The 13575-nt window shown below is 65.9% G+C and overlaps 1 protein-coding gene and 1 long non-coding RNA gene across 4 annotated transcripts in view; both read right to left on the bottom strand.

Annotated features, from left to right (window-relative positions):
* Positions 1-299: 299 nt before the first annotated feature.
* Positions 300-13575, bottom strand: part of ZNF787 (zinc finger protein 787) — a 32623-nt gene continuing 19347 nt past the window's right edge. For all 3 annotated transcript variants that reach the window (XM_062177821.1, XM_062177819.1, XM_062177820.1), the window contains exons 2-3: positions 5300-5391; positions 300-1751 (exon numbers count right to left, since the gene is read on the bottom strand). In XM_062177821.1, coding sequence (XP_062033805.1) covers positions 682-1751; positions 5300-5378 — 1149 coding nt within the window. In that variant the 5' untranslated portion in view covers positions 5379-5391 and the 3' untranslated portion in view covers positions 300-681. The remainder of the gene's footprint in view (positions 1752-5299; positions 5392-13575) is intronic.
* Positions 4916-5293, bottom strand: LOC133748822 (uncharacterized). The gene is made up of 2 exons (XR_009864503.1): positions 5185-5293; positions 4916-5063 (listed from the first exon to the last, which is right to left on the bottom strand). It is a non-coding gene; the product is annotated as an uncharacterized LOC133748822 (long non-coding RNA).

Here is a 13575-nt window from a genome sequence, read left to right as displayed (position 1 = left end):
TCCAGGACCTCTCCGAAGGGGAGACCCCACAGCTGCTCCCGGGGCAGGTGCACGGCGCCCTAGCGGGCCGCGGGTAGCCCTGCTTCGCCCCTGCAGCCGAGGGATGGTGCCTGCGCCCCTGGCCTCCGCTATCTCGGTGAGTAGTGGCCACTGGGAGCGGCTGGAGGCGAGGTCCAGGCTAAAGCTTCCGGGCCCCAGGCAGCAGCAGGCCGGACCACTGGGCTGGCTCCTAAGCTGTGCTGGGCGCCTCCACTGGGCCTCTTGTCCTCCCTCGAGAGCTCAAGAACCACGCAGGCAGGGACAATTGAATAGTGCCATTTATTGTCCCCGCCAGGCCCGGCCCGGGGACAGGGCCGCCACCCCCGCCGCTCGTCTTCACGCCTCCGCCACCCACACCGAGGGATGGGAGCCAGGCTCGGGCTGGAGGGCAAAGACTGGACCCGCGAGGCCAGACAGCTGCTGGGAGGGGCCGAGAGGCGGCGTGCCGGTAAGAACATTCCAGAAGAAGGTCGGAGCAGGAGACTGCGCCCCTCCCGAGGGTGCGGTGGCTGCCCACCGTCCGGTTCCGAGGCCGCCGAGGCCGTGCACCCCTCTGTCCGTGCGCCCTGCTCCCCAGGTCTCTCACGCCTTCCCCGCCAAGCCCGAGGGGCCCTGCCCCGCGCCCCCCCGGGCTCCCCACCCCTACCGGCCCTCCTCTGCCTCCCCGCCGCGACACTCGCCGCACCGCCCGCCGGCCGCCTCGGCCTCCTCCTCCCCGCCGGCCCTGTAGTAGCTCTGCCCGCAGTCGCTGCAGACCGAGGGCGCGCCCACGGCGTGCACCTTCTTGTGTCTGCGCAGCGCGGCGCCCTGCACGAAGCCCTCACCGCACTCCACGCAGATGTGCGCCGGCTCCTCGCCGCCCGCCGCCCCGAGCCCGTCCCCGTGTTGGGCGCGCTGGTGGGCCAGGAGCCCAGCCCCGTGCCCAAAGCCCTTCCCGCACTCCACGCACACGTAAGGCTTGGGCGCCGGGGCGCGCCGAGACCGCGGCCCCGCCGCCTTGGCCCCCGCGCCCGCCACAGCTGCAGCCGCCGCGGCGCCCTCGCCCGGCGCGCCCACCACGATGATGCCCTCGCCGTCGCCCACCGGGATGGCGATCTCGCCGTCCGCCGCCGCCGCCTCCTCGGGCGCCTTGGCCCGGCGGACGCTGGCCGCCAGCACCTTGGCCGCCACGCCGGGCCCGGACAGCTCCGGGTGCAGCCGCAGGTGGCGCGCGAGGCTCTTGGGCTGGCTGAAGCCGCGGCCGCAGCGCGGGCACACGAAGGGCTTGAGGCCGCTGTGCGAGCGCCGGTGCTTGGCCAGGCTCTTGCTCTGCGTGAAGCTGCGGCCGCAGTCGGGGCAGGCGTAGGGCTTCTCGCCCGTGTGGATGCGCTGGTGCTGCATGAGGTTGGAGCTCCAGCTGAAGCGCTTGCCGCACTCGGAGCACGCGTACGGCTTCTCGCCCGTGTGGATGCGCCGGTGCTGCACCAGGTGCGAGCTCTGCGAGAAGGTCTTGCCGCAGTCGCCGCACGCGTTGGGCCGCTCGCCCGTGTGCGTGCGCTGGTGCCGCGTCAGCTTCGACCAGTGGCTGAAGCTCTTGCCACACTCGTTGCAGATGTAGGGGGCGGGCGGCCGCGGCCGGGGCGGGGGGCCGGCCGGAGGCGCGGACTGGGGCGGGGACAGCTTGGTGGGCGGCCAGCTGGGGACGTCGTCATCGTCCATGATGAGGATGTCCACTGCAAGGCAAGAGGGGGAGGGCGAGGTCAGCGAGGCGAGGCTCCCCCGGCCAGGAGCCCCTGCCCCGCGCGGGCACCTCACGGGACACGCCTTCTTGGCGTCCCCCCGTCTCACAAGACGGCTGGGTTCTCTCCGAGTGCCTGGCCGTCTGCCGCCCTCGCTGGGCCCTGCAGGAGCCGGGGGCGCTCCCTGGCACTTTCCTGAACCGTCCACATGTTCGTCCCCCTTTGCCCCTAGGCGGTGCTGGCTGACGCCAGCGAAGATGCTACAGAAGGCGCCACCTGGCGGCCAGAGCAAAGTCAGACCTCGGACCTCGCGCTCCAACACGACCAGGAGACCAGGCCTCCGGCTGCAACTACTCAGGCCACTGCGGGGACCAGGCGTCAGTGGAGCCCGGGGAGGTGAGGAGCGGGCGTGGGAGCCACATCCTCAGCTTCACCACTGGAGAAACCCCGAGAGTGGAAGCCCCCCACCAGGCAAGCGTGGGAGAGGCAGGACTGAGCGAGCCGCTGTCCCTCGGGTGCCCCAGGCTGTTCCACACTCGCTGCTTCACTCGAGTGGGTGTTCAGTGTAGTTACGTGGGGGCAGTTTGACCACTCAAAGGGTGGGGCTCCTCGGGGTGCAGACTCCTGGGGACAGCACGGCTGGTTCTGAGCCCTCTGCGTGAGGAGGGCTGCCCAGGGGCGAGGGGGAGGGGGCAGCTCGGACGGGACCGGTGCCTCCTTGGCGCACGTCTCAGATACAAGGCTGGCGAGGCCCACCTGAGACTGTTCTCTGTAAGAGGAGTCAGCTGGCTCCCGGGAAGAGACCAGCACAGTGCAGAGCACAAAGTACCCACTCAGCAGCAACGAACAAGGGTGCTTTGGCCACAGCAGTGGCCGCCCACAGCTGAGGCCATGAGGGCCGTGGCCCAGGGGTAGCTCCCTGTCCGCCCCGGATGCCCGGAAGCTGCAGCTGTCTGGCACGTAGTAGGTATGCAGAGCTGAACACACCAGGACCAGCACTGGCCCAGGCAGGACTTCCCCGGGCCCCGCCCTCTGCGTGCGCTCCGCAGCTGCTGTTCCTGCAGCCCAGGCTGGCCCATCGGGACCCACGACTGCCCAGCAGGGCCCCAGCGCTCCTGGCCACCGAGTGCGCATGGAGCGCCTCCTGCTGGTGGGGCCCCTGCAGGCCAGGTGCTCAGCGCCCTCCTACCGGGCTTCCAGACAAGGAACGGTTCCCACTGCCCCGTGTGCTATCTGTGGACACACAGACGTACACGCATGTGACGGCTCTCGGCCTGCTGCTGCCATTACTCCTACTCCGCCCCCACCCCCAGGAGTAAGGGCAGGGTCCTTCTGAGGGAACTTGGGCCCTGGCCCCTCTTCAAGTCCCACCGCAGACCTGCAGATGGCCCAGGACTGCCGGGAACTGCCACCAACCTTCTGAAGAGAAAATCCCACCTGCGTTCACTCTGCCGCTTCCCACAGAGACGGAGGTGTGCTGGGTGCTACCTGGCCTTGGCGGGACACAGCTGCACCCCTCCCTCCCCACCCTGGTTCGCGGGCCCCACGCCAGCATCAGGAGTGGATGCTCCCCCGAAGGTCGACCCCCCAACCCCTGGCACCCACTCCAGCCCTGTGGTGTCGGAAGCGCGCCAGCTGCTGGACTTCCCAGGGCGGCAGAGGAGGGAGATCCGCGGGGCTTGCGTGTGGCCGGCCGGTGCCCCGAGGACACGGAGTCTGCAGTGCCGGGCCGTCTCCTGGGGGCAGCGCGGGGACAGTTCCACGACAGCCGCGTTCACTTCCCTGCAAGTCGTCTGCTCACTCGGCTCTGAGCACAATCTGAACCCGAGTCCCCAGCCGGAGCGGGAGGCCTCCTCGCAGGTGTGGTTACAGGCGGGTAGGCACGGCCGGGGTGAGCGCTCCCCTGGCCGCACTGACTCCGGGAAGGCCCCTTTCTCACGGGCAGGACTCGCGCGCCTCCAAGCAGAGACGCCCAGGCAGGCTCTGTCTGGGAGGCTGCGTCGCCGTGTAGTGTCGCCGTCACACGTGTTTCAGCCCTGTACTCGGGCTCCCCTCAGCGGCTCTGCTGCTGGACCTGGCTCTTCCTTCGCCTGACGCTCGGCAGCTCTCGGTTGGAATCTGTCCTCTCGCCACGACCCTCCCCTTCCCCTGTGGCTTCCCGTAAGCTCGTGTTCTCGCCGGGGTGGGCTTCAGCCCTGCTTCGCTCCCTCGTCTTCGCGGGCGCCTGTGCCCGGCTGTGCTCACGCCGGCCCCGGGGCCCAGGGCCTGCCTGTGCGGAGGGCTCTCCTGCCGCTCGTCTTCCTGAGCGCCGGGGAGGCGCTCTCCCTCCTTGGGGGTTTGCACACGGTGGTTCCAAACTCCGCCTCTGCCCTCCCCTCCCCAGGCCCTGCTGGCTGCCCCCACTGTCACCAGGAGCCCCCTCCTCCCTCCCTGCTGCCAAGGACAGGGCCCAGCAGGGCACCTCCACAGGACAGGAGTCCTGGCCAGCACGCCGGTCCCTCCCTGACTGGGTCACAGCATTTCCTGCTGCTGCTGCAGGCTTTCCAGGGAACCCAGGCCGCCTGCTCCCCTCGCCTCGCCGACACCACACAGCCTGGCTGGCCCACCCCCATAAACTGCATTCCGGAACATTCCCAGGGACTCCCTGGGACCTTAAAGGTGTGTGCCGTCTGGTTGCTGTCTGTGGGGCCAGCTGCAGTGTCTGGGTGAGCGCTCAGGGCCAGCGCCAGCACCAGACAGCAGGGTGGCCCTCCTCCCGGCTCCGGCGGGAGAAGGCCCTCAGAACGGGACTGTTGTCAACAGGCCACGTGGAGGCTGTCCTCAAAGCCTGAGCGGCTCTGCCCCCCGCAGGCAGGCGCCTGTGCAGACCCAGTGCCGGGATCCTGGGCTGCAGGAAGTCTGTGAGGTGCAGCCCTGTCAGTAACAGTGCTCCCAGGACGGTGCCCCACTGGACCTCGAGTCCTTGGGTCTGTCCCCTCCCGAGCACGGCCCAGGAGCACAGGCCGGCAGCACGTGGCGCAGGCTCACCCACCTAGCGGCTGGCGGCAGCACTGGGAAGGGAAAGGCCATGTTGAACCTCGCCCCCCGCAGACGTGGCCTCTGGTCCCTCCCAGGCAGTGCGGGGCAACCAGCTTGACAAAGTCTGAGGAGCACCGAGGTCAGGTGTGACAGCAACGATTTATTGAAGGAAGGAAGTGGGTGCAGGGTGCCCCGGGCCTCGTCCCGGGCCCTTCTCGTCACAGGGTGGTGTCGCCTCACTGGATGGGCCGGGGGAGGCAGGGGTGGCCGTCTCATTCAACCCAAATGCTGCTTCATTAAACAGGTCACGTTACCAACAAGAACCCCGTACTCAGTCTTCCCTGAAAAACGGGCCCCCGCCCTGGGACTGCCTTCCCACCCCCACCCGCCATCCCCGTCTGGGTCTGACCCGGTTTCCTGCCAGGAACGTCCAGGATGCTGGGGAGGAAGCCGGGAAAGATGACGTCCAGCGGGCAGGAAACCTGGGCCCGGAGTGCAGGGCCAAGGGGGCGGGGCCGCCTCACCTGGGTTCTCGTGGCTGGCCATCTGCTGGTCCTCGGAATCCAGCGGCCCCGGAGACCAGGCCTCCTCCCGAAGCTCCATGTCTGGGTCCCTGCTGGAATGGGCAGAGAACGACTGTTCACCGGCTGCCGTCTGGGGCACCCAGCAGACGGGACTCGTGGCTTCCAGGCAAGGGAGGTGTAGAGGGGCCCTGGGGTGGGGACCACGAGACTCCCACCCGGGCTCCACCTCCAAGCCTTGGCATCTGGCGGGCAAGGTGGAGGACCGTGGTAACTGAGGAAGTGTCCATCACAGAGGCCAGGACCCTGAGTGTCACGGTGCCCCCCCCCCCCCAGGCCTCGGCAGCACCTTTACCATGCGCGAGGGTTCCCTGAGCTCGCATCTGACCACCAGCGCCACAGGGCCAGCCCCCCCACCCCCGGTGTGCAGGAAAGGAGGGGTCAGCGCAATGGGGAACCTCCACACACCCCCCCCGGCCTCGGCAGCACCTTTACCATGCGCGAGGGTTCCCTGAGCTCGCATCTGACCACCAGCGCCACAGGGCCAGGCCCCCCCCCCCCCCCCCGGTGTGCAGGAAAGGAGGGGTCAGTGCAATGGGGAACCTCCACCGTCCCGGTCTCCAGACACTGAAGCTCGAGTGCTGGGAAGTTCCAGTGCAACCCTGGGGGCCGACGCGGGGCGGCCGACGCCCACGGCCACCTACAAGAGTGAACAGAAGCTCACGTCTCCTGCCATGGGGGTGGTGGGTGGCTGAAGGCCGTGGCGCAGGGCCCACTCCTTTGCAAGGGCAGCTTTGAGGAACTGCCTCCCTACCCCATGATCCAGCCACCGCGGTCCGGTGAGGCGAGGTGCCAGCACTGTCTGCCTGCGTGCTGTGCGCATGGCCCGCGAGTGTTTGTCCCTGGTCAGTGTTCGCGCCTCCCCTTGGCCACGTGACACCCCCCCCCCCCCCCCGTACGGAGGAACACGCCCGTCCCTCCACTCACACCTGGGCGGTGTCTGGCTCCTGAGTAACCTCACAACACCTGTGCCCTGGAGCCCAGGCAGTGGTGCTGGGCTGGGAGAACCCGCCCCTCCCAGGCCCACCCGCTCCTGCTGCACAGCCAGGGCCCCTGTTCCCACAGGGCCTGCGCACAGAGGGACACCCCCCCCCCTTGGGCGCTGTGTGACCAGAGCTGGGGATGCTGACTCGGCCCCCAGGGACACGGATCCCCCATTCTCCCTCTGCGAAATGGACATCACTGTCTCAGCTGCATGTAAAACCCAAACTTTCTCACGGCTGGGGGGACACGGGGCGGGGAGACCGATCAGTCCCACACCCCGCGGGTGCAGGCCAGCAGGGCTGATGGAGCCCGGCCAGCTGCCCCCCTGCTGACAGCCCCTTCTCAGCCCTGTCCCCCACGGTCCCCTCAAGGGCAGGTGCTGCTGCCAACGCTGGAGGCAGCTAGGCAAGCAAGCCCCCGCAGTGGAGCAGACGTGCCAGGAAGAACCATGCCGAGGGGGGGGGGGGGGGTCTGGGGCCCTGAGGCAGGCAGGCCTGGTCGCTGGGAGGCTGAGGATGCTCTCCTCCCAAAGGCACTGCAGGGGCGGGTTAGGCAGACCCTCAGCTGGGCCAGACCCAGGCGGGCTCCCAGCGCACACCAGGGCCCCTGGCTCTCTCCACAGCCCGCTCAGCTTCTCGCTGCCTTACACCTGTGCTCAGCTGAGAGCCGTGGGGTCCCCCGTGCCCCTGGGGGCACCAAGCACAGGCAGGGCCGGGGGAGAATGGTGGCTGAACTCGAAAGTGACAGCGGCTGCAGAGGCAGGGGCTGTGAGTCCCAGCCAGGTCCTCGCAGCACCGCAGTGCTCGGGGGCAGGCCCCCAGGCGGTCACGGAGGGCCCCAGCCCGCCTAGTCCCACTCCGTTTGCGTGGGCTACCGCACAGGCTCGAGCCTGACCACACTCCACTCCCCAGAAGCCACTGAGGGAGGAACCCAGATCTCTGGAAGCATGGCTTGCAGGGAAAACGTTCATCAGCGCAAGGCTCAGAACAGGAGAGGACTGGAACGAAGCCTGGCCCACCGACCACCGCCCAGGGCTGGCCGCTCCCCACCCCCAGGCGGTGTCCACCCTCCCCTCTATCCTTGCCTGCCTCGTGGTTTCCCACCCTATCACACCTGCTGCCGTGACAGGGGAAAGACTAAAGGTCGGCTGTGCTGGCGGCAGTGAGCTAGTCGTCATCGCTGGGCGCCACAGCGGGGAGGAACCAGCCCCAGACCAGCCCCAGGCATGAGGGCGAGCGAGACCAGACGCCCTGAGAAACACCGCTGCCCTGTGAGATCCGACAGGAAACAGCCACGCGGAGCACACTGTCCTCGTACCAGAAGCAGCTGTGCCCACAGGAGCACACCTCGAGGTAACCCCCGTCGTCCCAGCATCGCTGCTTTCAGCCAAGCCTCCCAGGCACACGTACACGGAACTGGCAGGTGCCGCTCTTTTTTTTTTTTTTTTGACAGGCACAGTGGACAGTGAGAGAGACAGAGAAAGGTCTTCCTTTTGCCGTTGGTTCACCCTCCAATGGCCGCCGTGGCCGGCGCGCTGTGCTGATCTGATGGCAGGAGCCAGGTGCTTATCCGGTCTCCCATGGGGTTATAGAGCCCGAGCACTTGGGCCATCCTCCACTGCACTCCCGGGCCACAGCAGAGAGCTGGCCTGGAAGAGGGGCAACCGGGACAGGATCGGTGCCCCAACCGGGACTAGAACCCGGTGTGCCGGCGCCGCAAGGCGGAGGATTAGCCTATTGAGCCACGGCGCCGGCCACCACTCTCCCTTTAACCTGCCTCACATCAACTTCATTCTCCAACCCAGGCCAGGGCTCTACCTGCACCGACAAGCCAAGCAACCATGGGATCACGCGCGTGCTGCCGTAGGGACGAGAGCACACTGTGTGCCACAGCGGCCACTACGGGCGAGCGCCACGTCCACCCACAGCCTCACAGCAGCCACACCGAACAGGCAACCACTGGATCACGCGCATGCCTCCACAGAAGCGAGAGCACACTGTGACTGCGCCACAGCAGCCACCACGGGCGAGCGCCACGTCCACCCACAGGCCACAGCCTCATGACAGCAGCCACACAGGACGGGCAGCCACTGGATCATGTGCACACCTCCACAGAGGCGAGAGCACGCTGTGACTGCGCCACAGCAGCCACCACGGGCGAGCGCCACGTCCACCCACAGCCTCATGACAGCCGCACAGAAAAGGCAATCACTGGATCACGCGCATGCCTCCACAGAAGCGAGAGCACGCTGTGACTTCGCCACAGCAGCCACCACGGGTGAGCGCCACGTCCACCCACAGGCCACAGCCTCATGACAGCAGCCACACAGGACGGGCAGCCACTGGATCATGTGCACACCTCCACAGAGGCGAGAGCATGCTGTGACTGCGCCACAGCGGCCACCACGGGCGAGCGCCACGTCCACCCACAGGCCACAGCCTCATGACAGCAGCCACACAGGACGGGCAGCCATTGGACCATGTGCACACCTCCACAGAGGCGAGATCACACTGTGACTGCACCACAGCGGCCACCACGGGCGAGCGCCACGTCCACCCACAGCCTCACGGCAGCCACACAGGACGGGCAGCCACTGGATCATGTGCACACCTCCACAGAGGTGAGATCACACTGTGACTGCGCCACAGCGGCCACCACGGGCGAGCGCCACATCCACCCACAGGCCACAGCCTCATGACAGCAGCCACACAGGACGGGCAGCCATTGGATCATGTGCACACCTCCACAGAGGTGAGATCACACTGTGACTGCGCCACAGCGGCCACCACGGGCGAGCGCCACGTCCACCCACAGGCCACAGCCTCATGACAGCAGCCACACAGGACGGGCAGCCACTGGATCATGTGCACACCTCCACAGAGGCGAGAGCACGCTGTGACTGCGCCACAGCAGCCACCACGGGCGAGCGCCACGTCCACCCACAGCCTCATGACAGCAGCCACACAGGACGGGCAGCCACTGGATCATGTGCACACCTCCACAGAGGCGAGAGCACACTGTGACTGCGCCACAGCGGCCACCACGGGCGAGCGCCACGTCCACCCACAGGCCACAGCCTCATGACAGCAGCCACACAGGACGGGCAGCCACTGGATCATGTGCACACCTCCACAGAGGCGAGAGCACGCTGTGACTGTGCCACAGCGGCCACCACGGGCGAGCGCCACGTCCACCCACAGCCTCATGACAGCAGCCACACAGGACGGGCAGCCACTGGATCATGTGCACACCTCCACAGAGGCGAGAGCACGCTGTGACTGTGCCACAGCGGCCACCACGGGCGAGCGCCACGTCCACCCACAGCCTCATGACAGCAGCCACACAGGACGGGCAGCCACTGGATCATGTGCACACCTCCACAGAGGCGAGAGCACGCTGTGACTGTGCCACAGCGGCCACCACGGGCGAGCGCCACGTCCACCCACAGCCTCATGACAGCAGCCACACAGGACGGGCAGCCACTGGATCATGTGCACACCTCCACAGAGGCGAGAGCACGCTGTGACTGCGCCACAGCGGCCACCACGGGCGAGCGCCACGTCCACCCACAGCCTCATGACAGCAGCCACACAGGACGGGCAGCCATTGGATCATGTGCACACCTCCACAGAGGCGAGAGCACACTGTGACTGCGCCACAGCAGCCACCACGGGCGAGCGCCACGTCCACCCACAGGCCACAGCCTCACGACAGCAGCCACACAGGACGGGCAGCCACTGGATCATGTGCACACCTCCACAGAGGCGAGAGCACACTGTGACTGCGCCACAGCGGCCACCACGGGCGAGCGCCACGTCCACCCACAGGCCACAGCCTCATGACAGCAGCCACACAGGACGGGCAGCCACTGGATCATGTGCACACCTCCACAGAGGCGAGAGCACGCTGTGACTGTGCCACAGCGGCCACCACGGGTGAGCGCCACGTCCACCCACGGGCCACAGAGGAAGGGCTGCTGAGCACGGCCACTTGTAGCGGACACTCGGAACGGGGAGCCCATAGGAGCGAGTGCTCGCGGGCTGGGGTTTCTCCTGGTGAGGGTTGTCTTGCAACTCTGAGGGTGCATTAAAAACCACCATGTTCTGGCACGTATTTTTTATTAAAAACTGAATACACTTTCAGGTCCTCTGGTTACATCATAAACATTAAAATTTGAAATAAAAAAGGAAGGGGGCATGCCAGCACTACGGCATAGTGAGTGAAGCCACAGCCTGCAGTGCCGGCATCCCACATGGGCGCCAGTTCAAGACCCAGCTGCTCCTTTTTTTTTTAAAGATTGATTTATTATTTATTTGAAAGTCAGGGTTACGCACAGACAAAAGGAAAGACAGAGAGAGGGAGGTCTTCCATCTGATGGTTCACTCCCCAACTGGCTACAACAGCCGGAGCTGTGCCAATCTGAAGTCAGGAGCTTCTTCCAGGTCTCCCACGTGGGTGCAGGGGCCCAAGGACTTGGGCCATCTTCTACTGCTTTCCCAGGCCACAGCAGAGAGCTGGATTGGAACTGGAGCAGCCAGATCTCGAACCAGCGCCCATATGGGATGCCAGCACTGCAGGAGGCAGCTTTACCTGCTACACCACAGCACATCTGACCCAGCTCTCTGCTGTGGCCTAGGAAAGCAGTAGAGGATGGTCCAAGTCCTTGGGCCTCTGCACCTGCGTGGGAGACCTGGAAGAAGCTCCTAGCTCCAAATGGGCTCAGCTCCGGCCATTGCAGCCATTTGGGGAGTGAACCAGTGGATGGAAGACCTCCCTTCTCTCTCTCTGCCTCTGTAGCTCTGACTTTCAAATAAATCTTTAATAAAGGGGCAGGAGGACTGGAATTGTGGTACAGTAGGCTAAGCCTCCGCCTGAGATGCCAGCATCCCATATGGGCGCTGGTTCGAGTCCCAGCTGCTCTTCTTCTGATCCAGCTCCATGCTGATCGCCTGGGAAGGCAGCAGCAGATGGCCCAAGTGCTTGGGCCCCTGCACCCACATGGGAGAGACCCAGAAGCAGCTCTGACCATTGTGGCCATTTGGGGAGTGAACCAGCATATGGAAGACCTGTCTTCCCCTTTCCAACTCTGCCTCTCAGAGAAATCAATCTTTGAAGAAACAAAACAAAACAGGAAGGAGCCACCCATGGCTACTGGGCTGAGGCTGGCCTGGGCAGAATGACGCAGTGTCCAGAGATGGCCACTGACCCTGAAAGCACCTGAGCCAGCCCAGAGGCCAGGCATGATTCCTACGGCAGGCCAGCAGCCTCCCCGGAGGACAGACCAGCGGGGTCGCAGTCCCCTGCCCTCCAGCTAAGAACGCGTCTTATGTTTGGACATCACACTTTCAGTGACCACTACACTGAGCAGGGCCGGTGTCTGGCACAGCAGCTGTCAGGCCACTGCTGGCCGCCCGTCATACTGCAGTGCCCCGTGTGGGCCCCGCTCCTCTGCTTCCGATCCACCCCCATGGGAGACCCTGATGGGGCTCCAGGCTCCTGGCTCTCCAGCCCTAGCTGTCACAGCCATCTGGGGACTGAAAACACGACGACCGCCATCAACACCAACATGAGTGACAGCTGGATCTTCACGTCGTGACATCTAAACACCAACACCAGCCTCAATGCTGCCTGTCCGTCCACCGGGCCCACAGCACAGGAGGCGGCTCACAGACCTGGGGAGGCCCAGCGAGGCGGGCAGGAGGCCCCAGCTTGGAGGCAAAGCCCTGCGGCTGCTGGCTGCACTTGCTGATAGTTTCCTCTCTGGGGTGTGATTTGTGCGGCCCAGGGAGCTGGGGGCTGGGGCCTGGGCTAAGGTTGACTTGTGCCTCTGATCCTCATCTCTGGTGAGAACCCTGGCCCAGGGAGGGTTGGCACCACCCCGTGGGGGAAAGGCCAAATGAGAAACACTCCAGCAGGTAGAGAGACAGAAGGGAGGAGGAGGATTTTATGTGGCCAGCAGGGCGTGGGGATGGCTGAAGAGTGACTGGCCGTGGGCAGAGGGAAGGGTCTGTGTGGGTGCAGGCTTCAGCCGATGCACGGCCAGCCAGAGGTCAGTGCAGTGACCCGCGCCAGCCTCGCCACACCTCCCAGAACGCTGCAAGCAAGCTGGAGGACGTGGCCAGCACCTCTGCTCGCCCTGGCCCTGGCTGTGCTCTGTAGAACAGGGCCTCACTGAGCTGGCTGCAGGGTTCCCCAGGGATCTGTGCACAGGTTCACGCCTCTCCTGCCCCCATCCAAGGTACTCAGGGCCCCTACTCAGGATCTCATAGCTTTTCAGGGCAGGACGGGGTGGGGGCGGGGGCGGGGCGCCATAAACCCTCATCTGTAGAGTGAGCAGAGAAAGGGGGGTGGCACAGGACCGGGGGCCACAGGGCAGTTCCTGACCCAGTCTCAGGGTCCAGCACATCTCCCTGGAGGACAGCCCCAACTCACTGTCAAGGAAACCCTGGAAATGTGAGGACCAAGCCTGGGCACCCAGCCCCTGCCCCGTCCTCTCTGACCCGAACTCAGCCTCCCCTCACCATCGCAGCAGGCCCCTGAGCGATCCAATTAGCGCCCGGCACTGACAGCGCTATTAACCTCAAGACAAATTATTGTTATTATTGTTGTTAGGAGGTCCCACACACCCCTGGCTGCCTGCCCGCCAATTATCCCTCCCTTTCTTCTGCTGCCAACCTCGGCTCCCCGGGCTGCAGGAGGGCTCCGGGCAGCTCCTGCTGGGAGTGGAGCCCCCGTCTCACCCCTGCTTTCCCCTCCCCACACCCCCAGCCCGCCCCAACTCTCCCGCCCCGGTCTCTCCTGCACAGCGAACTCACCCCCACCCCCTCTCCTCACCTCCACTGCGCACAGCCCTGACTGGTCACCACCTCCGGTGGCTCCTACAGACAGCAGCACTGCCACACGGCCACGGCCCGCACACCCCTTCCCTGCCTGCCCACCCCAGCTGTGCCGCTTCCCTCTGCTCCCCCCTGCAACTCTCCTTCCCACCCGGATCCTCCCAAGTGTCCTCCCACACCAAAGACCAACTGGTCTGTATAAAGTCACCCAGCGGGGCTGGCGTACTGGTGCAGTGGACAGAGCCGCCACCTGTGTGGCACACATCCCGTGTGGGCACCGGCTTGAGTCCCCGCTGCTCCACTTCTGATCCAGCTCCCTGCTAAAGGCCTGGGTAAAGCAGAGGAGGGCGGCCCAAGTGCGGGGGCTGCTGTAGCCGTGGGGGAGACCTGGAGGAGGCT

Source organism: Lepus europaeus, chromosome 19 (assembly GCF_033115175.1).
Source record: "Lepus europaeus isolate LE1 chromosome 19, mLepTim1.pri, whole genome shotgun sequence".
Taxonomy (NCBI): domain Eukaryota; kingdom Metazoa; phylum Chordata; class Mammalia; order Lagomorpha; family Leporidae; genus Lepus; species Lepus europaeus.
This window is presented reverse-complemented; position numbering and strand designations above follow the sequence as displayed.